At 36.5% G+C, this 21,074-nt stretch overlaps 1 protein-coding gene across 2 annotated transcripts in view; it reads left to right on the forward strand.

Annotated features, from left to right (window-relative positions):
- Positions 1 to 21,074, forward strand: part of PPP2R5A (protein phosphatase 2 regulatory subunit B'alpha) — a 46,920-nt gene that overhangs the window by 17,435 nt on the left and 8,411 nt on the right. For both annotated transcript variants that reach the window (XM_075496383.1, XM_075496384.1), the window contains exons 2-8: positions 1,910 to 2,106; positions 7,308 to 7,409; positions 13,450 to 13,542; positions 15,555 to 15,685; positions 15,893 to 15,952; positions 17,174 to 17,282; positions 19,715 to 19,768. In XM_075496383.1, the coding sequence (XP_075352498.1) occupies positions 1,910 to 2,106; positions 7,308 to 7,409; positions 13,450 to 13,542; positions 15,555 to 15,685; positions 15,893 to 15,952; positions 17,174 to 17,282; positions 19,715 to 19,768 (746 nt within the window). The remainder of the gene's footprint in view (positions 1 to 1,909; positions 2,107 to 7,307; positions 7,410 to 13,449; positions 13,543 to 15,554; positions 15,686 to 15,892; positions 15,953 to 17,173; positions 17,283 to 19,714; positions 19,769 to 21,074) is intronic.

Genomic DNA, 21,074 nt, shown 5'->3' on the forward strand with positions numbered 1-21,074 from the left:
CTTTTTGGATTTTATCCTCAGCATGTCACTGTTATTGCTTTGTTGCTATGATACAATACTTACTCATGCAATCCGCTGTAGAATATTAGAAGATCTGAGCTGAAATGTTATGTAACTTACAAATGTTTTTACAGCTGATGTTCATTATTTTGCAGAGTGTAACAATTCATGTCTTTGTAGTTATCCGAGTGAAATAAGCATTTTGCAAGATTTTTATTCAAAAGAAAAATGGTTAAAATTGCAGAATTAACATTCAAAAGTATGAATTGTTCTTTATGAGGGAGTAGTAATTGCTAGCTTTTTGAAAAGCTCACTGAAGTTGTTATGCTCAGTTAATAGGATCATAACTGTCAGATGGGGAAAGGGAATACAATATGATATTCTGGTGTTTGAACTTTCAGGGCAGAGCGAGCAGTTGGGATTACAGTGGAGGCATTTCAGTCCATTTTAGCGTTACTTTTTGCTTATGGGAATGAAAGAATTCTATCAGATAATTACTGAATATTAAAACCACTGTTGACTGTTGCAGCCACTAAATGGAAGGTGTTTTGGTAAGAAACTTGAGGAACTGGCATTATCAAAGAGTGTTTGAGCTGTTATACTTACAAACTTAAAATGAAGTTTGTTTAATTAGAATAATCCTAAAACAGTAAAGGGAAGCATGAGATCTTTTTGTGATTTGTTCAAATTTTAAAGTGAGACTTAAGATTTTTCAATACTCGGTGTTACAAGGCAGTTGCCATTTTCTTGTCTTGATAATTTCCTTATGATGAAATAGCAGTGCTAATATCAATACTGCAGTGAATGAATGAAGCTAAGGGATTAGTAGTCTGTCTATTCAAGACCTTCAAGACAGGTCTTGAAACTTCTTCAAGGGGAGAGAATTCCTTATTTGCAGATAAAGTTGGAAATAAAAATTTTTCACCAGTGCGAGTGAAATCCAAACTGACGGATAGATGAGGTGATGCTATGTTGCTGGAGTGGCTTAGAACCCCAACAAACAATTAAAAACAAGAATGAAAGGCATATGAAACCAATTTTTCAGTTAAAACCATGGCTGCTTTTGTTGTGATCATGCAACTTTTGAACTGTTACAATATTTTAAGGATGTATTACATTTTTGAAGTGTACCGTACTTAATAATCCATCTTTTTTTAGAGCTAATGTGAAATACTTATGGAGGAATTTTGCTTATCAGCTTATAGAGAAACTGCACTCTAAAATGAAAATGCCAAGTCATAGCCAAACACGTTGTCTTAATAGGCCAAAAAAGCTAGAAAACCTTACATGACTAAGATTGTAATAAATTATTTAGACTAAAGCATGAAAATTCAGGATTAACCCTTTTGAGATATTGGAGTTGATTCTTAAGAGAACCGTTCATCACATGATGTCAAAAGTATGTGAGGTATTTTGCATTGGGGTAAAAAGACAAGGTTCCTTCAAAGCAGATTTTACAGCTTTTAAGCAGGTTACATAATAAAGGATTAGGGAACAGAATGAGACAAATCGGATGAATGAAAGGTTAGTATGATGCCCTGCTTCTGTATATGACTTTTGGTGAGGGAGTGTTGGTACTTATTAATGTCTATGTATTTCAAGTAAAGTTAATTCAGGACCTTGTTTTCTGTAAATATATTTACTGCCATATGTTTATCCATTATTTCTTGTATGAAACACAAGTTGTGAATGGCAGGTCTTTCATTCTAATGTACTTAAAGATATTTTCAGTTTTGACAATATTGCTTATTCATTTGCTGACTACAGAGCATATTATTCCCTATAATAAAAAACTGATAGCTAAGCAAATTTTAGTCAACAAAATAGATTTAGAAATTCTGAGTTTGCTTCTACAGAATTAAGTGTTGGTGGTCTTTTTTTGTGTTGTTTTTTTTTTTTTCTTTTATAGATGCCACCTTCAATGAACAGCAAGATCTTTTTTGTCAGAAGTTGCAACAGTGTTGTGTACTCTTTGACTTCATGGACTCTGTTTCAGACCTGAAAAGCAAAGAAATCAAGAGAGCAACACTGAATGAACTCGTTGAATATGTTTCAACAAATCGTGGAGTCATTGTTGAATCAGCTTATGCTGACATAGTGAAAATGGTAAGTAGAATGCTCTTGTTATATTTTGAATTTTAATAAAATATCTTAAATTAATCAGTTTATGATTCTGATGGCATTTAACTTGGAATTGCTGTTGGTTATTCTGTTTATACAATATAATGTAATTTGTTAATGATAACTTAGCTTACAATATTGTTTAGAAAGGCTTGTAAAAACAAACCAACAACTTGTTTTAATTATTAGCTGAAATATGATGCATTCAGGTTAATTAAAATGAAAGAACTGGTATATTGCAGATGCTTGCAGTCTGGGTAAGCTTTGAAGTTGTTCTCATTCAGAAAATGGCAATGTTTCGGTGTTGCCTGTCTTTTGTTTATTTAAGAATGGCAGTGGGGTGACAGGCTGAAGTTTTCTGGTAAAGATTCTTGCGGGTACTAGTGTCAACAGAAAGGTTTATCAGTGTAAGAAAGCAACTCTACTTTGTAAATACTTTATACGGCTGTTTGCTACTGTTTTGGCCTTGGAGAGCTGTGCTAGAGTAGTCTAAGTGGTTTGCTTGAGTTGTAAACCACAGGATGACTTGTACCATGCAATTTCTACAAATGGCTTGTTGAATAAGCAACAAAATATTTGTGGTTGTTATCTGCTGACTTTCCCAGGTTTTTTATATGCCTTTTCAAATTCTACGTAAGTGATGTTTTAGATATGCCTATACTTCATGTACAGGGAACGCAACTGAAGGACATTTACAATAATCTGAAATATTTTACAATTGTTTTTTCTAGAAATTTGAAATATAAAAAGAACGTGTTTAGTGCCCATGCGTTTTAGGCTGATGGTTCTCTAAATGTCGGTTAAGTTTACGTAGGCACAATGCTGACTTTAAAAGTAGCTATTGGGAATGTAAGCAGACCAGTTCAAACATATGGGCTGCGACTTTTGCAGTTTTCTATACAGTGCAAGCTAGTATTTCTTAAGGTTTTGTTTGGTTTTTTGTTTGGTGGTTTTTGTTTTTGTGTTTGTTTTTTTCTTTTTCTGTGAGCAGCTGATATGGAAGATCAGATCTGTAATATAAATAAGTGTAGAAATTTTGCTGTTATACAGAAGGGCTAGGATTATTGAAACCCTTTAAATAATTTTGGCTGTCTCACCAGGTGCTTAAGCTTTACAAAATATCTAGGACACTGGGTTTTTTTGTATACTTTTGTTTTTTAAAGGGCCTATGTTTCTGTCCTAAATGTTTTTTACACAAGAAAATAAAGGACAGAGTATGTCCACCTCTTCTTTGGCTTTTTTTTTTTGCTGCTGGTGGCAGCAAGCCTGAATCTTTGCAGTATTTTCTTACTCTGTGTGCCCTCTATAGCCTCTTCTTAGAAGAAAGAGTATACTAACTAGCCTATCATACTTGTTGAAGGGAGATTTTTCTTTTTTATTGGAGTTGTTTTCTTTTCTTGGAGATAAGGTGTTGTTGAGCTGTTCTTTTGAGGTTATTGTTGTTGTGCAAATGATTAAGCTCTGTGGATGCTTGTTTTTCCTTCCATAACAATCTCCTTTTCTCCCCTAAAATGACAGAAAATGAAGAAGGCCTTAAATGCTCAGTGAGAGCTTTTTCAGAGCTTGAGACAAAAGATCCCTCCAAGCCTGAATAGTATTTCTAGTCTCCCTGGCAACTGGCAGCAGAAAAGGTCTTTGCTGTGAATTAGGACGAAGTACCAGTTTTCAGAAAGAACTCTGGATGGGTCTCTCCCTCCAAACAACATGTGTCAGGCTGGAGGCCTTTCTTTGTAGCAAAACTTCGATGAGATTTAAAAGATTTTTTTTTTTTTAAATTTTTAGACTGTTCAGTGTTACTACATTAAAAGAAAAAGCATTTGAGTTTTTTGCAGAGTTTGAAGGATAGTGTTTTGAGGATGAAAAAGTAGAATTCAGCCTTAATGAACCCCAGCTATCATCTTACTGGTAGTAAAGGATGAACAGACCACAAAAATTCCCTGAAAAAAGCCAAAGTGACATCAGTGGCGGCAGCAGAGCCAATTTCTTTCCAAAGCCCCTTGTCTTTCCCTAGGTCTGGGGCACCTTTCCTCCAGCTTGCAGAGGAAGCAGCCCAGTTTCCTTGGAGTCACCCGAGTCTTGGGGAGGCAAAGTCAACAATCCCTTACAGATATCAAGAGGAAAAAAATGTTGTTCCTGACCAGTGCATAGGCAAGGTCTGTGCAGGTGAGGAGGTCTCCTAGCATTTCATCCCTTCACATGGTCTCTGTTACCATGATAGCTGCTGGGCCAGTACCACACACTAATGGCTGCTGTAGTTGTCCCTGCCCTGCTTGGATCCTGAGGTAGGGAGCACTGGCTGAAATGATACCAATGTCTTTTCAAGCCACCAAGGATGGAACAAGATCATAAAAAAACCACCATCTTTGTTTAGGCAGATGCGCAGGGTGTGCTGTAGGTTATCTTTTTTGGTGCCCCAGGCAACCTGATTTTCCTATAATTTCTTTGCCAAAGCCTTTGAATTAAGAACGGAGAAAATTTTGCTTATTCAAACTCAAATAGTTTTGAAGGGGTAGCACAGTGGTCTGGGCACCTCCTTTCTAGGTCATCTAAACCTAGTGTCTTCTCTGTTTGGAAATGCTCAGTTGAAAGTACTCTGAAGCTAACAGCAACTTAGGGTTTGGCATTGTGAATATTTTAAGTTTTAAAACCTGGGAAGTTAGAAAGCTCTAGCCCTTATCAAGTTTGGGAGCGTAACAGAAATGTCCCTCCAGTACACATTACTCCCCTATCTCCTTGTGCCTGCCAACCTCCCCTCATACCCCACCAGCATATAAAAATCCAATGTAAATGAGATTGTCCTGGCAGCTTGCACAAGCTCTGAATTCAGAACTTCAAAAAACATCAGGTATCCCGATCTGCATTGCTCAGAAGTTGGAATTGAATCCAGTATCTCTCCAAATGCTTAGCTCCTTGGGAAGTATACAGACAATAAGGGACTTTGTTTGTTTAATAAAATATAATTACTGTATCTTAATACATTAACTGGCACATTTTCATATGTCACTTGCACAAAACTTTGAGAGATTTAATTTAGAAAGTTAATGCTGGGTTTCTCTGGAAACCTATCCAGCTGTAAAAGCCTTTTATGATTTGTATTTCTCAAATCACGGTTTTGGGATAAGACCCCACTTACAAAGGAAAAGGGATGTTTTAAATAATGTGAGAGGATATAGACAAGAATTTGCCCATAGAAAAACAATGGGGGTTTTAACCCAAACCACATTTTTGATCAATACTATTAGCAAGGCATTAGAAAGAAGCAAATGAGACAGGAAGCAAAAGTATTTCAAACATAATGAAGTAAATGAACCAGTTCTTTAGGGAGACAGGCTAGTACAAAAAAATGGTACACAGTTTATTCTAAGTTTCATATGTTCTCAGGAGACCGATAATGCTAGTAGAAGTACCAAATACTCTGAAAATCATAAAATTAGTTTTCTAAAGATCTGTCAGAGAGCCTTGCTATTTGTTTCTCCTACAGAAGTATGTTCAGTAGTTTTGGACTTGGAACTTTTGCATTCTGTACTCTGAGGTTCTGTGCTAAAGGGTTGACTGGTTCAGTTCAGCAAGATGCATCTAGAAATAAAAGGATGCATTTTCAAGAGGTGTTACCAGAAGACTTGTAAGCAGAGGTAGGGAAGTCTCTGTAGGGGACTGATTTGTATGTTGGATGTTTTTGTTGAATACCTAATAAGAGTAGGCAATATCAAATAACAGAACCAGGATTGTAGTCTTGGGTTTTGGGCTTGATTAAAATTCACATTCTCTCAGACTCCTATTTCCCCCTCCTCTCCCCCCAGGCAGTTTCTCTTGTGCTCCAGAATCCCAAGTCCCTTGGTTTACAACATTAAAGGACAACTATACTGTTTTGGGGGTTTTTTTCTGCTGTGCAGTAAACTAGGATACTGCAGTGCCCATCCATACAGAACATCATTGCCCTTCTACTCGAGAACAGCAGCATCTGCAGCTTTACTGTGTACCAACAGGAAACAGTGACAGGACATAGAATGAAGCGCACAGGAGGAAATGAAAAGTCAGTTTATGCAATAGCTTTATATCTTGTTTAATGAGGCAGCTGATTCTTCTGTGCAGAGCCAGCTGGGTGACTTCAGGATCTTTTAAAGTCCTTTTGCAAGATTCTTCAAACACCTTGGAGACTCCATGGAAGCTGTGCAGTAGCATTTGCTGCAAACTGTCAAACATTTTCTTTTGTGTTTAGTAGGCTTGGGTGGTTAGCAGCTACTTGAAACAGATTTGATCGAAAAGACTAAAGAGTTTGAAAGATGATGGAAAAGTTGGGCTAAACGTGTTCCTGAAAAAACAGTAGAAAATGCAGAAATGAAATTAACTTCATGTTCTCTTTTGTTCATGTTAAAGAGTTTTAAAATCCAGTATGTTACATCTGGCAGAAGAGGTAACATTTATTTTTCTTTTGACATCTGAAAGATTGTTCTTCGATCCAGACTTCTATATACTTGAAAAATCCCTGAAGAAACTTTTTTAAACTCGCCCTTTTGAAATTGATTTGTATGACTATATCACACTTAAACTAACTCGATAGCTATTTTTCTTATTTTTTTCAAAGTTACTCTGTGTTAAATCAAAAAGTTACAATTGTTATGTATTTCTGACTTCCCAGAACCTTGAAACATCTTGAAATTATGAAAGGTGAAAAATTGTAAACAGTTCTTCAATTCTTACTTGAAAGTGAGAAATAACTTGAAGTTAAGTCAAGAACTCTAAAATTAGATATATTTTGGGGTTTGTCTGCCTTACATGTGAAGAGAGCTCTGTTTAAATCATAATTGGTTAGTCATACTGTATTTGTTGTCTTAGAAAAAACCTCAGCTCTCGGTGTCATATAGTTAAAAATTGGCTTTATAAGGGGAAATGGAAATTTTCTTTTAACTTTCATGGTTTCGGAGAAAAATTTTAAATATGACCATGTCTAGCTACAAACTTGTAAAACAGTTGTGACAAAAGTTACTTTATTATTTTCATTGGCCTGTTTTAGACTTTTGGCTGTTTGAATTTAGCAGTTTTGAAATAATAAAGGATAAAAATGATATTACTTTTTTTTAAAGATGGTTTCCTTTCACATAATTTTAGGATAAAAGCAGTACTTTGAGTGTGATCTGTGGAAGCATAAAAAGTGATACAATTAAACAATTTTTTTTCTCTTGCAGATTAGTTCTAATATTTTCAGAACACTTCCACCTAGTGATAACCCAGATTTTGATCCAGAAGAAGATGAACCAACTCTTGAAGCCTCATGGCCCCACATACAGGTATGTCATTCCTTTATTTTCAAGCCTTCTTGTAAGGCAAGAACTGTGAATGGATACTTGGGTCATTTTGTGCCTTTAAGAATGTTGAAATTGCTTTTATAATACAATTGGGTTTCTGTACTTGGGAGGGAAAAAAAGTGGTGCTTTTCTTAACACGTATAAATACGGCAGAATGTAAGTCTTCCAAATTGCTTAAATACCTTTTTCTTTTTTTTAAATGGAGTGATTGCACTGTTAGTGTGGTATACATATGTCTTAAAAATATATGGATATTTTAGGTAATTATGTTCTTTACTTAAGGGGTTTGTTTTCTGCACTTGAGCAACTTTTTTGTGCGATTTCAATAAAATATAAGTGGATGTTAACAGTTTGGTTTCTTGTGACAGTAACAAAAAATGGAGTAATAGCCTTTATTTGTCTTTTGAGCAAGACATAGATCTCTCCTCATTCTTTCCACCCTCTTCCCTCCCTTCATGCAAAAACTTTACAATATAGGCGTTGTTTGGTAACAGTTGGTTAGTTATTCTATTGTTGCACTCCTGTGCTAATCTCGTGATTTTTATAGCATTGCTGTATCAATTGTGTGATTGACTTGCAATACTGCTTTTTTTGTTTGTTTGTTTCCAATTAACTGTTAAAAGTTGAACAAACCTAAATCACTTGTAATCATCCAAGTTCCTATCTTGGGTAGTTTGTTGCTGAATTTATATAAGTAGCATCTGTTAAATGAAAGTTACATAGCAACTCCTAGTAGCGTGTAAAGATTAATAGCTACTGCATGTCTGCATACCATTCTCTCTCTCTCTTAAGAGTTAAAATGCTACTTTGTCCCTATAATACTACAGTTCTAATGTATCAATGAATGCTCTTATTTAAAAACTGGACTTCTAATATTGGCTATAAAAAGTACATGTTCAGGATAGTATTTGAGACTTAAACCAAGTAAAAAACAAGTTATCACAAGAAATAACTCTGCAGGTTAAAGGCTGTGATAATAATTATCTTGCTTATATATGGCTGATTCTAATTCATAGGAGAAATGGCTATAACTGAACTAGATGAGAGGCTTGATTTTGTAGGGGTGGGAATGTGCAAGGACTATGCAAATGTCTCTTATAGTCAGTAGCGGCATCATCTGACTTCAAAATGTGTCTCAGGAGTAAAATTTGTGTTAGCTCAGTTCACTTTAGGTCATAAGTAAACTATCTCTCTTCATAAAGACTTGTGGTTTCTGTGACCAGTTCACTTGTGCTTTAGGCTTGTCTAAGAGAAATTTAAAGAGGTTTGTAGCCTGTGGTATTATTTGAAATTTTTTTTTCAGCTTTTTCCTTTGTCTTTTTCTAAATGAGTTTTGGCCAGGCTGTCTGGTTATTGATTATGGATTTCCCTCACCTGCATCAGTTGTTCATCCTGTCCTTGGAATAGATTGCTCATTGCAGCACAATGGAAACAGTTTGTGTTTTCGTCTCTTTTACAGTTCATGTGCTACTGAATGGTAGAAGACTGAGTTTGATAACTTACTAATTGCCTTCCAGGAGCACAAAGCTGCTGGAAGTGTCAAATTGTGTATGGAGGAAGGGGTGTACACACCCATTTCCCCCCCAATATCAAAACCCATTACTACTTTTGGTATAGTCCAAAGAACTGCTTGTGGTGGGGTGGTGGTGGATGTTTTGCTGGCTGTGATTTGTGATTGCTCAGTTACAAACAAATTCAGAATTCTATCCTGATCTGGCAGTCAGGTAGCCAGTTTTCTGGGAGGGGAAAAGAAAAAATGGGAATCTCTACTCTTTTCTGGCTGAATCTGTTGGCATTTCTCTATAAAATAACATGATAGATAATGGCTTAGTAAGTTACCAGTGTGTGTAGTCACAACAAAAGACTCTAGACCTTCACTAAAATGAATGCCACTTGAAAGACATTTCTTTAAAGCAATACTCAAGATGGTTTGTAACAGCCAAACTAGGCTGAACAGGTTGGCATTAAAGCCACTGTGTATTTTGAAGCTTGGGGAGTTGCAGAGTTGGTGGAATTGGTAGCTTAAAGCAGTAATATTCTAGTGGTCTCTGCAAGAAAGGAGATTGAATCACTGAAGTAATAGGAGTTATATTTCATAGCTCTCTGACTCAAGCAGACCAGTTTTGAGAACCAAAATGACTAAATCCAACAGCTCTCCCCTGATTTAGTATTTCCAATGGTAACGCTTCAGTTAAACTCAAGAAAGTTGAGCATACCTCCCCCCCCCCGCTTTTGTAGGAGCAGCCAGTATATGTTGTGGCTAGAATCAATTCTTGTCCCCCTAGTTGATAGTTGTTGTTATGCTTCTAATTTTGCAAACATTAGTGTACAGAAGGGAGAGGCTGACTATCCAGAAATGGCCATTGCAGCTTGCTTCCTGAAATGCCTTGGATAAAGCTTCATGGATTTCCCAAGGATTTCGAAAGTTATTTGATACCTTTTACCAGCTGTACATGTTCTAGGAGCAGTGGTACTAATTATGGGGAAGCTAGACAATTCTGTAAGCATCAGAACTGCACAAATACTCCTTCAATACACAAAAATTCCCTGCAATGAAGCTCAGAAACTGGATTTTTGAGCATTAAATTTTGTTTTTCTGAAAGCTGTTTAAGAACAATAGCAACAATCGTGGTTCTGGAATTGCATGTGTTTATATGAAGCATTCAAATGGTTACTAATGCATACTCTCCCTATATTAGAAATGAGAGATGGAACTGATTAATTTGTCATGATATATTGAGAATCTTGCATTATTACTTACTTGTTCTATTTTATAAATGAGATGTACCTTGGTTTTGATCCTAATTGCTACCCTAAACTTAATCTTGGACAGCTTGTACCAAGATGTTACAGCATTATGCTTTTAACTTAGTCCTTTTGCTTGATGTTTATTGCAGTCCCCACATCTATTTATGGAAAGAAGCCATAATTGTCCTTCCTCCCCAATCCTTCAGGGAAAACAAAACATGCCAATTTAGTCTTCACTCGTAAAAGGCGCTCTATCCCATGACAATTCTAGTGGTTCCTCCTCTGTATCCTTTCAGGTTTGAATAAATTCCCTCAAGCATGTGTAGGACTGTGCATCTCTATCTGTACTGTCAGTATCTTCCTGGAATATCCCAGGATTTTCATCTGTCACTTCCATGGCTTCGTTGTTTAGATGGATCTTAGTCATCCTATGGTTAACCCTTTCTCAGCTCAAAGGCTTGCAAATGCTTAGCAGAACTTTCTTGGATCTCTAACTGTGGCTTTGCAATTCCTGAGTTTCATCCTGTATTTATTACTCCAGGCCTTCAGGGTCAGCTTGTCCTTTCTTATTGATAACCTGACATATTGTTTTCTTTTTTTTTTCTTTTTTTTTTTTTCCCCTGGTGGCAGCTTCCAATATTGTGTCATTGTCTAAGCAGTTATCACACATGACTATTCTTTGTTGTGGTCACTGACAGAAATATTTAATATACGAATTTATTACAGAAATACTTAATGAAATTTAATTCCAAAATTAATCCCTACGAAGCTGTGCTAATAACCTCCCTCCAGCCATATGTTTCCCATTTCAATACAAACCACTAACAAATTATCTAGTTTCCAGCTTGAAAAAGTAGAATCATAGAATGGTTTGGGTTGGAAGGGATCTTTTAAAGGTCATCTAGTCCAACCCCCCTGCAATGAGCAGGGACATCTTCAACTAGATCAGGTTGCTCAAAGCCCTGTCCAACCTGACCTTGAATGTTTCCAGGGATGGGGCATCTACCACCTCTCTGGGCAACCTGTTCCAGTGTTTCACCACCCTCAGTGTAAAGAACTTCTTCCTTATATCTAGTCTAAATCCACCTTCTTTTAGTTTAAAACCATTACCCCTTGTCCTATCACAACAGGCCCTACTAAAAAGTCTGTCCCTATCTTTCTTAAAAGCTCCCTTTAAGTACTGAAAGACTGCAATAAGGTGTCTCTGGAGCCTTCTCTTCTCCAGGCTGAACGACTCCGACTCTCTCAGCCTTTCCTCATAGGAGAGGTGTTCCATTCCTCTGATCAGTTTTGTGGTCCTCTGGACCCGCTGCAACAGGTTGGTCTTGTGCTGAGGACCCCAGAGCTGGGTGCAGTACTCCAGGTGGGGTCTCACCAGAGCAGAGTAGAGGGGCAGAATCACCTCCCTCAACCTGCTGGCCACGCTGCTTTTGATGCAGCCCAGGATACGGTTGGCCTTCTGGGCTGTGAGCGCACATTGCCGGCTCATGTCCAGCTTTTCATTCACCAGTATCCCAAGTCCTTCTCTGCAGGGCTGCTCTCAATCCCTTCATCCCCTAGCCTGTATTGATACCAGGGGTTGCCCTGACCCAGGTGCAGGACCTTGCACTTGGCCTCATTGAGCCTCATGAGGTTCACAAAAGCCCACTTCTCCAGCTTGTCCATGTCCCTCTGGATGGCATCCTGTCCCTCAGGCGTGTCAACCGCACCACTCAGCTTGGTGTCATCTGCAAACTTGCTGAGGGTGCACTCGATTCCACTAAACAGCCACAGTTGATCTCTTTCTAAGACAGAGGATGGAGTATGGTAATATTTAAAATTATGTTATTGAATTGTCTGTTACCAGGCTTTTAAAAATTCCATCCTATGTTGTCTATTGTGCAACTGTGTGCTATTGTGTTTATGCAGAAGACAAATTCAGGCTGTACAGGGAAGCTTGAGTTTTAGTACAGTTGTGTTACATGAAATTTGTATGCATTTAAACTGCTGGTATGAAAAGCTCTTGTTACAATCTGTCAGAGGGGGAGAAAGAGTGAAGGGGAACTTGTGTTTCTGAGCTTCTGCTTTGCAGATACAGCATATACTCCTTGAGGCTATGCGTAAGTAACTGTCATCTCAAATGTTCTAGATAAAAAGTACTTATTGTCAAGCACTTCTCTCAAGTGAACTTCATAATTATAATTATGAATTACTCGGGTGTTGGCTCTCAGTTTAATAAGTGCTTATAGTGGTAATAGTTGAAATACATGCCTGTGAGTATGACCACAGCTCCGTGTGGGTTTTATTTAGAAGTCCAGTCAGTGATGTCTTTATGTATCTAAATGGCATTTTAGTATTATTACTAATCAGTTGCTTAACTAACATGGAGTTAAGAAATAGGCGTTGAGAACATAAGTAACCCTGAATGTATCTAAACGTTAAGACATATTTCCGCTCAATTCTGTCTTAGTTAAGAGATGCCTTATGTGTATTTTATAAATTGCCATTGTTATGGAAGTACAGTATTTTGTGTCTTGGACTTCTGATGAACCCCAAAATATGGGACTTGTGCTCTGGCTTCTTCATGCCTCTCTGCTAACTCAGGCCCTCTCTAGCTCTATCTACTGTCTCTTTTTCCATCTGTGGGCATTGTGGGATCATAGCAAATGGGGACTTGAACTCAACAGAAAAAAATATACTACAAAATATAAAGGAAACTGAAGATAAATCTGCAGAGGGACCTGTTTGAATTGAGTGTCCACGATATAGAAACCTAATGTTAAGCCAAACTCTTTAAGTTTCTGTGTATTCATTCAACTTTTTAATATGACTTTTCATTTTTGGAGTTTGCAGCTGAAACTTAATTTTGGGAACACTTAGTTAGCACTTTTTTCTTCATCTCTTTAAGGAACTATGTGATGTTAGAGCACTTAATTTTACCCTTGGTGTTGATAAGTGTTTGGTAACTTATTTCTACATAATAAATTCTTAATATAGTAGGAAATGTGAATATATGTAATACTTAGAACTTGGGTTTTGTCTATAGTGTTATTTTCAGTAGATTATTTATTAAGCTTTGACTCTTCTGGGAATTAAAGTGTTCTTGATACTTACTGTAATTCTTTCAGTAAATTCCGGTAGCAGCTGTGATTAAGCAGTGATGTGTTAGACTTTGGTTTCCTTTTGTACCTTTTAAGCATGTGAATAGTCCTACTGACTCTGTGGTGGTGGCAGGGCTGAGATCTGTGTTATGGTGTATGTACTTACTTCAAAATTTTCATTTCAATGTTTGTAGTTGGTGTATGAATTTTTCCTGAGGTTTTTGGAGAGCCCGGATTTTCAGCCTAGCATTGCAAAGCGATATATTGACCAGAAATTTGTACAGCAGGTAAGTAGAGAGTTTTCCCACACCCAGATTTAAAGATCACCTCTCAAACTTAATTTATCAGATGACCGTACAGCTAAGGAGAATATTAAAGCTTTCATGTTGACACAGGATTAAATTTTAGTTGTTCCAACAGTGGTTTCTGCCAAACACTAAATAAACAGCACATCATACCACACAGGCTATATGTGATTAGTAACTTCAGAAACACTTTGTTTTCAGATATCAACCTCAGTGCTTTGCAATGCAAGATATTTGTAAATACAAGTTGTGTTTTTAATGACTTGTAGCTTACTTCCAGTTAAATCAACAATGTGCTAATTAAATTTTTGTAGTGCTTTTATGTTTGTTTTTTTCATAGATTTATCATGGGAGAACTTAAGCGAACTTTTTTCCTGTAAAAAGTTCATGTACTAATTGTACATGAAATGTGTTCCAACATCTGCTAACTTGTGACTAGATAGTGTCATTCTCTTTACTATCATGTGTTAACCACAGAAGGAAAATCAAGTAAGAAAGTACATAGGAAAATCATGCTTCACCATGCAAAGTAACTATGAGCAAGAAAGTGAAGTGAGATTTCGTATTAAATATAACTTCTCAAAGAATTAGGCTGTAGAATAGCATAACAATTTTTGTCCAAGGTTAACTCAGTGGAGACTTTTTTTTACCATGTCAAAATACTTGTTTGTCAAGGAAAAGCTCAGTATCTGAAGAGTGAGTGCTGGCAGGCCATCACAGTACAGTAATGAAAAGTAAAAACATAGATGGACACTTTTCCTCCCTACCTTCAGTGACTGTATTTAATTTCCACTTGTTTGGTTTTACTTTTCTTGTTTATAGGTGTCTCCTCCTTCTCTGTTTTATTTCACTTTCCCACAAAATGTAGGCCTGAAGCTGCTGCTGAACTATTGGCTGTGGGTATCCAATTTACTAATTGACCTGTGGTTCTCAAGAGCCATGTTGCAGAGTTTCAATTCCTGACACTTCACTTGATCTTTCTCTAAAGTACAAGAAAGACAATGCAATGAACAGCTAGCTATATATGGAAAAAAAATGGAGTAGTGACCCTGAGAAATTCCTTCTAAATATAAAAATGAAATGAGCCTGAACAAAGTTTCTGAACAGCTGTTTCCAGTCCCTTATGCTGCTTGGTGTAGATGTACCTAAGCTCACAGACCTCGACTGAGCAGGAGACTGTAGTGACTGCTTGAGCTAAGTTACTAACTTGTTTAGCACAGTTAGTGTTTCTGAATATGCTCTCACTTGGAGATGGGGGGGGGGAGGGGGGAAACCAAACCTAAAATAATGGTCTGTAATGGGATTGGAATATCTTTTTAATGTCTTCAAGTGAGTATGGTCTTTTCTGTATCCTTGGAAAACTTCCTACAAGAAAAAAATGTGTGGAAAATCTTGCTAGCTTATTGTGGCATTTAGTCTGTATTAGCAGAGAATCAGTTAATAATTACATGTCTTATGCTTATTTTATGACCCCCTCCATATTAAACAATTAATTGTGAAATTTCTTGTATAGGAATGCTTTTACTTAACCTTCAAGACACAAGTAGCTTTTTGAGATGAGCAGTACAGGCTTTTAATTGAGAAATAGTAAATATCTGACACAGATTTGATTCATTCTGATTTCTTAAAGACCAAGTGTTGTAAACCACTTACCTAAGGTTTTATAATCTTGTTCTTACCATTTCACTCTTATTTTGATAGTGTAATAGTTGTTGGAAGGGCTTTGTCTGTTGTATACAGACTTTTGAAGGGAATTAAGCTGCTGGGTTGTGGGGGTTGTTTTTGTTTTTGTGGTTTTTTTTTTTTTTTAAATCAGCTTTATTAAAAATCTAATTTTGAAAATATAATACTGACATCCAAACAAAATTTTTTATTAAACTGATTCTAATTTTTCTAATGTAAACTTGTAAATTAAAGATGAAACTCAAATTGGTTAGTAACATAACAAAATTTAAGTCTATCAAAAGTAATACATTTCAATTTAATTTTTGAAGTTGTTGGAGCTCTTTGATAGTGAAGACCCACGAGAACGTGATTTCCTAAAGACAGTTCTTCATCGAATTTATGGAAAATTCCTCGGTTTAAGAGCATTCATCAGGAAACAGATTAACAACATTTTCCTCAGGTATGCTGCATATGTGTGTGTGTGACTAGGTTGAGGAATGTTTTATCTTGCCTTCATGGCCTGGGTCTGCAGTGATTTATTCTTGAATTAAGACCTGGTTTTGGTCTGTGATCTGACTTTCTAATATTTGAAGCTTATTAAACGTTATTTCTTTGGAATCTCTGATCCTCTGTTTCAATTTTTGATGGTTGTCTTTTTTGGCAACAGGTTTATATATGAAACGGAGCACTTCAATGGTGTTGCTGAACTTCTTGAGATATTAGGAAGGTAAGTTTGATCTGACACAAAATATAAGACGTTATTGTGGGTGTTTGCTTCAGCTTTCTTGCTTTGGGAATGCGGGGGGAGAGAATTATTACAGTAACGAGTGAGGAAGTGCAGTCACTGATATAATCTAATACTGTCTGGGTTACCATGTGAATATCAAATTAGGATATAGAGTATAAATTATTCTTTTTCGGTGCAAGTTTTAAAGATGACTGGCAAAATATTTCTCAAGGGTCCTTGTTTGTCAGGAATATCTACTCTTGCTTATCTTGTATCTGATAGATGACTTGTTCTTTGATTCAGAAAATGAATGTTAACTTTTGCCCTCATGCTGAATGAAATGCTTTAATGTTCAGCAGGCTGGTTTTCTTTAAATTCTATTCAGGAAAGCCTTGTAAGTGCTAGGGTGTTTTAGTTATCTTTTTTGATATTATTTCACTAACTTAATTTTTAACTTTGAAGTTTTTTGTAGTAGTATTTTACTGTTTTTCCAAAACTGTCACATATATTTCACACTAGAAAATTTTATAAATATTACTGGTCTAACTGAAAATACAAACATTGTGAAACTATTGTGGAACAAATTTTCATGAAAATCAAGTGAGAGGTATACTATTATTTTCTCAGACTTATCTAAAATGCAGGGGGGGAAAAGACCCCAACCTCTTCCTGAGGGACTTTGGTCTGTTCTACGACTCATCAACTCTTAAAAATAAGATTACTGAATCAATGAGACAACTTTTTAACTTCGTTTTTTGGAGGGAAAGGTTGTTCAACAATTTCAAAACAAATATTCAGACTGCACTGTTGAAATAGTTCAAAATTATATGTGATCTGTTTTTTTTTTCTCTGCAAGTTGCTAGTGATTGTGGGTGAAATGGATCAGCTTCCTGATGCATGTGTCTAAGCTTTACAATTAGACAGCAAGACCTACTGTAGATTTCACTTAATGGAGGTCATGATAAAAATACTTCAGCTTATCTAATGAGTATTATTTGAGGTATACTGTGGTTCTCTGGTATTCCTACCAAGAGTCGAAACACACAGGAGACCAAAACTTTAAAGGTTGTGCATATGTAGAGCTATTCTATGGCTTCAAAATAATCAGGTTTAGAAACTGAATCACAAATGGAGTGTCTCTTGAATTTACAGAAATTCTTGACTTGCTAGGAAAAAATTATTTTTTTAATAAAAATAAATCCTGCTTATTCATGTTTTCAGTATTATCAATGGTTTTGCACTGCCACTGAAAGCAGAACACAAACAGTTCCTTATGAAAGTTCTGATTCCCATGCATACTGCAAAGGGATTAGCTTTGTTTCATGCACAGGTAAGCTTTTGCCTATTTTCAAGAGTGGTGGGGTTTTTTGTATTTGCATTTGAAACGAATGAAATTTAAAGCAGTTTGTGTTATAATATCAATATTCCAAAATATTTGCAGATTTAGTCACTCTTTTTTTTTTTTTAAAAAGATCTTGCAGATCTTATATCTAAATGTTAATTTTGAGATAATATTTAGCATATATTAAAAGTGAAAGAATAAAACAGTGAGTCAAAGTCATGTCAACTGAAGTGGGAAGCTTTTTTGCATGCTAGTTTTGTCACACCTTAAGGTTCATTTAATCCCAGGGCCTTGTTCTGTTATCACTTCCTTTATGTAACCTAAATGCTGTGTATAAAGGAGCCTTGAGTATGGCCAGGTACCTATTTCAGAAGTGCTTTTTTGTTTCTAAAACAATTCCAGTGATGGGGAGGGGAGAAGAATGTTGGATATAAATGGCAGAAATGTATAGTAGCTCTCTGGATCAGCTAGAAATTATGTTGATCCATGACACACTGTCAGAATGCTTTAGTTCTTCATTTGACTTCCATTCTTACACTTTGCACAGACATTCAGCATTTTATTTGAGGAATAATGTATACCCTTTCTAGACATATGGCACCTGAGTATTGAAAACATTTGATGCAAACTTGCAAGTAATTCTGCTGTGGCTAATTAAAAACTTGCTTTATTAACTTAGCTCACTAATACAGCTCCTTATAGACTAAAGATACAAGGAAATGAGTTTCTAATTAAACTGAAATCTTTATGACTATATAGCCTTCAAACAGGATCAAGTCAAGAGCTCAGTTAATTCCTAATTCTCATATAAAGTTTTAATTTAATTAAATCACTTGTCTTTGTGGTTTATTGCTATGCAATAGGCTGCTCCATGGAATGAGTCAGTGATATGAAAGGGGACCAGTCACTTGCCAAAGGTATTCTCACTGACAGAACAGTACAGCAAGCTATCCTTTTTTCTATGATATGTTTAATCTGGTTCATCAGTACCTGAAAGGGTCCTGTTAATTCAGCTGTACTGCATACCTGAAAGTAGCATTTGGTTTGCTGACCAGGCTACTCATCTATCCCTTCATAAACCACTAGTGCCACGTGCAGTTTCAGCACTGTGTGTTTCTGGTTTTGTATTATCCTGAAGGTGTAAACCAGCATTAACTCTGCTTTGCAATCAGGAGTGGCCTGGTTGCTTTGTTGCTATGGTACAAGTTTAGCCTGCCCTTAAAAGTTAAAGCCTTAAAGCTGAATTAAGTTTGAGTCTTGTGTCTTTGAACAATAAAGCATTACTGTGCAATATATATAATGGGATTTTATGAGATTAATGTGTGACATTTATTATTTTTTGAATCTACACATATACATTCTTAGCCTAAGGGTAAAAGAAATAAATTAGACCTGTTGTAATTACAGCATTGTAATTATCTGCTTTGGGACAACAGATTTAAAAAAAAAAATGGAAAGGTAACGCTTGAATTCAAGCATCTTAAGTATTGAAATGTACATGTAATGCATGTAAATAATTTTTGTCTTTGCTGTATATTGTGAGCTGAAAAATACTGTGACTTTTTGAAATCAGTCCTAACGGAATCTAGGATTTTAACTACTTTAGGATTATTGTATGGTTTCTGTACTGGGCAGAGGTATGGTTGTTTATTTACTTAACTATGTGCTAAGTAACTAAACAATAAGTAATTATATAACACATTTTGGCCTGAGAAAGACCCCTTGACAGAAATCACTGGAGGCTGGGAGAGCATGCTGGTGGGTTAATCACATTATGCTTCCCCCACTTCATACACTCTTCCACAGACATTTGTTGTTGGCCATTGCTGGGGACAGGATACTCAGCTGGACAGATGCTGCCTGATCTCTTGTGGCCATGTAATACATTAAAATTCTTTCACCTGTAATCTTATCACTGAATGTTGTGTGCTGTAGATGTCTAGTACTTGAGCAATGTGTGCTCAGTCAAACCTGTTTTAAAACTTTTTTTGGACTGAAAGTATCACCCAAAACAGATGTTTGAAAATGACAGCTTTGTAATGTTAATAAGGGAATTGATGTTGAGAAAAACCTGTCTGTATACTGGATCTGAGTTAGGGAAATATCTGTTAAGCTTAAAAGTAATTTTCTTTTAGGATGAAAAAGAAAAAGATTTTTGGTATGCAGGAAGTGTTTTAAGATAAAGCAGGCCTGTATATCTTGCTGCTTTAATTGCTGTTTTGTTTAGTTCGGACGAATTTAAAATGGCTGCGTAGGGGTGTTTTGGGTTGGGTGGTTGTGTCGTTTGTTCTTCCCCTCGGCCCCCCCCCCCCCCCCCCCCCAATCTGAAGTCCTTCCATCATAAGTTGTGATATTTAGTTATGTTGCAATGTCTAAACAGTGTCTGTTTAAACTAAATAATCATATGACTTACATTCTAGCTTGCCTATTGTGTTGTACAGTTCCTGGAAAAAGATACAACTTTAACAGAGCCTGTAAGTGTTTTTCAGTTGAATGTTTTTCTATTTTTAATTTCAACTAAATATTTCAGTGTAACTTGTTAGAATTGTATAGCAGTGCTATCTGTACTATCTTGATGAATGATCCATGGACCTTTTTTTGGGGGGAAAAAAACCCAACCAATTTTTTTTAAATCTAGAACGGTTGTTAAGAAAACTCTGGGTTTGAAAGGGCCATTATCTCTTAGCCTGTGACCAAGATAGAGCACAAATTTAAATAAAAGATTGAACCACTGATGTCATGCAAATTACCTCATATGAGAAAGCAGGTAACAACTGTATTCACTCCTGGTAAGAACTAAAATTTCAGTATTTTTGGTGCCGATGGCTTGCATAAAGTTGAAATATTTTAGGGAATAAACAATCCCCCCCCAAAAGTTGGAAAGAATAACAACACTTTATTTGACAGAAAGAACTCTGAAATTCCAAATGCGATTTTTCTGTTCTGTCTCTCAGTTACTGGGCTGCCTCTTGGCAGTTATAATACAGGTGCTTCAGGCATTGGTGGCTTTTGCCAGACTGAATCTCCCATGATACATATTGACAGCTCAGCTAAAAAGGGGTTTGCAGCGCTTCATGCAAGGCTTTGGCAATGCCCATAAAGAAGAATGCATGCTCAGGGCACTACAGCAGCTCATGGGGACACAGACTGGTGTCAGACTAGCTAGAACAGAAACTGGTTTTAGTTGGACAATCAGAAATCTTTCTGTTAGGAGTATGTTGATATTTAAATACTTCATCATTTTTCTGTCACAAAAGAGGAAGAGCTTATGCAAAATCTAATTTTTCTATAGAGAAAAAAGATAAACAGCTTTGTGGAAACAACCACAAGTTCTTCACCGGTCTTTCAGTGGAAGCTTGTTTTCTGCACAGCCACTTAAGTATGGACGTTCCTCATCAGAAGACAAGTTATTCTGTAGGTGGTGGAAGGTGGTAGACCTGACTGTCTATAAATTTGCCTTGTCTGCTTGAAGCATCTCCTTTCCCCCTGTACTGCAGCTACACTGGTCAATAAGCTTATTTCATTGGATAGCGTGAGGAGAAAGGAATTGCATAAGCCTTACCCCTTAGACCAAGCAATAAAACAATCCAGGCATTTTGACAGTTAAAGTTGACATGTAAGCAGAAAATGTGTAGTATTATATAAAAACCTGCAAGATTGAATGAGGTGACAACATGACATGAATTTACAGAACTGTGATGCAGAATCCAAGCCCAGCTTTGAAGCGAGAAGGCAGGGCTTTTTAAAGTAGGAGTGCCTTAGTGCAATTCTCGGACTTCA

Source organism: Mycteria americana, chromosome 3, assembly GCF_035582795.1.
Source record: "Mycteria americana isolate JAX WOST 10 ecotype Jacksonville Zoo and Gardens chromosome 3, USCA_MyAme_1.0, whole genome shotgun sequence".
NCBI lineage: Eukaryota > Metazoa > Chordata > Aves > Ciconiiformes > Ciconiidae > Mycteria > Mycteria americana.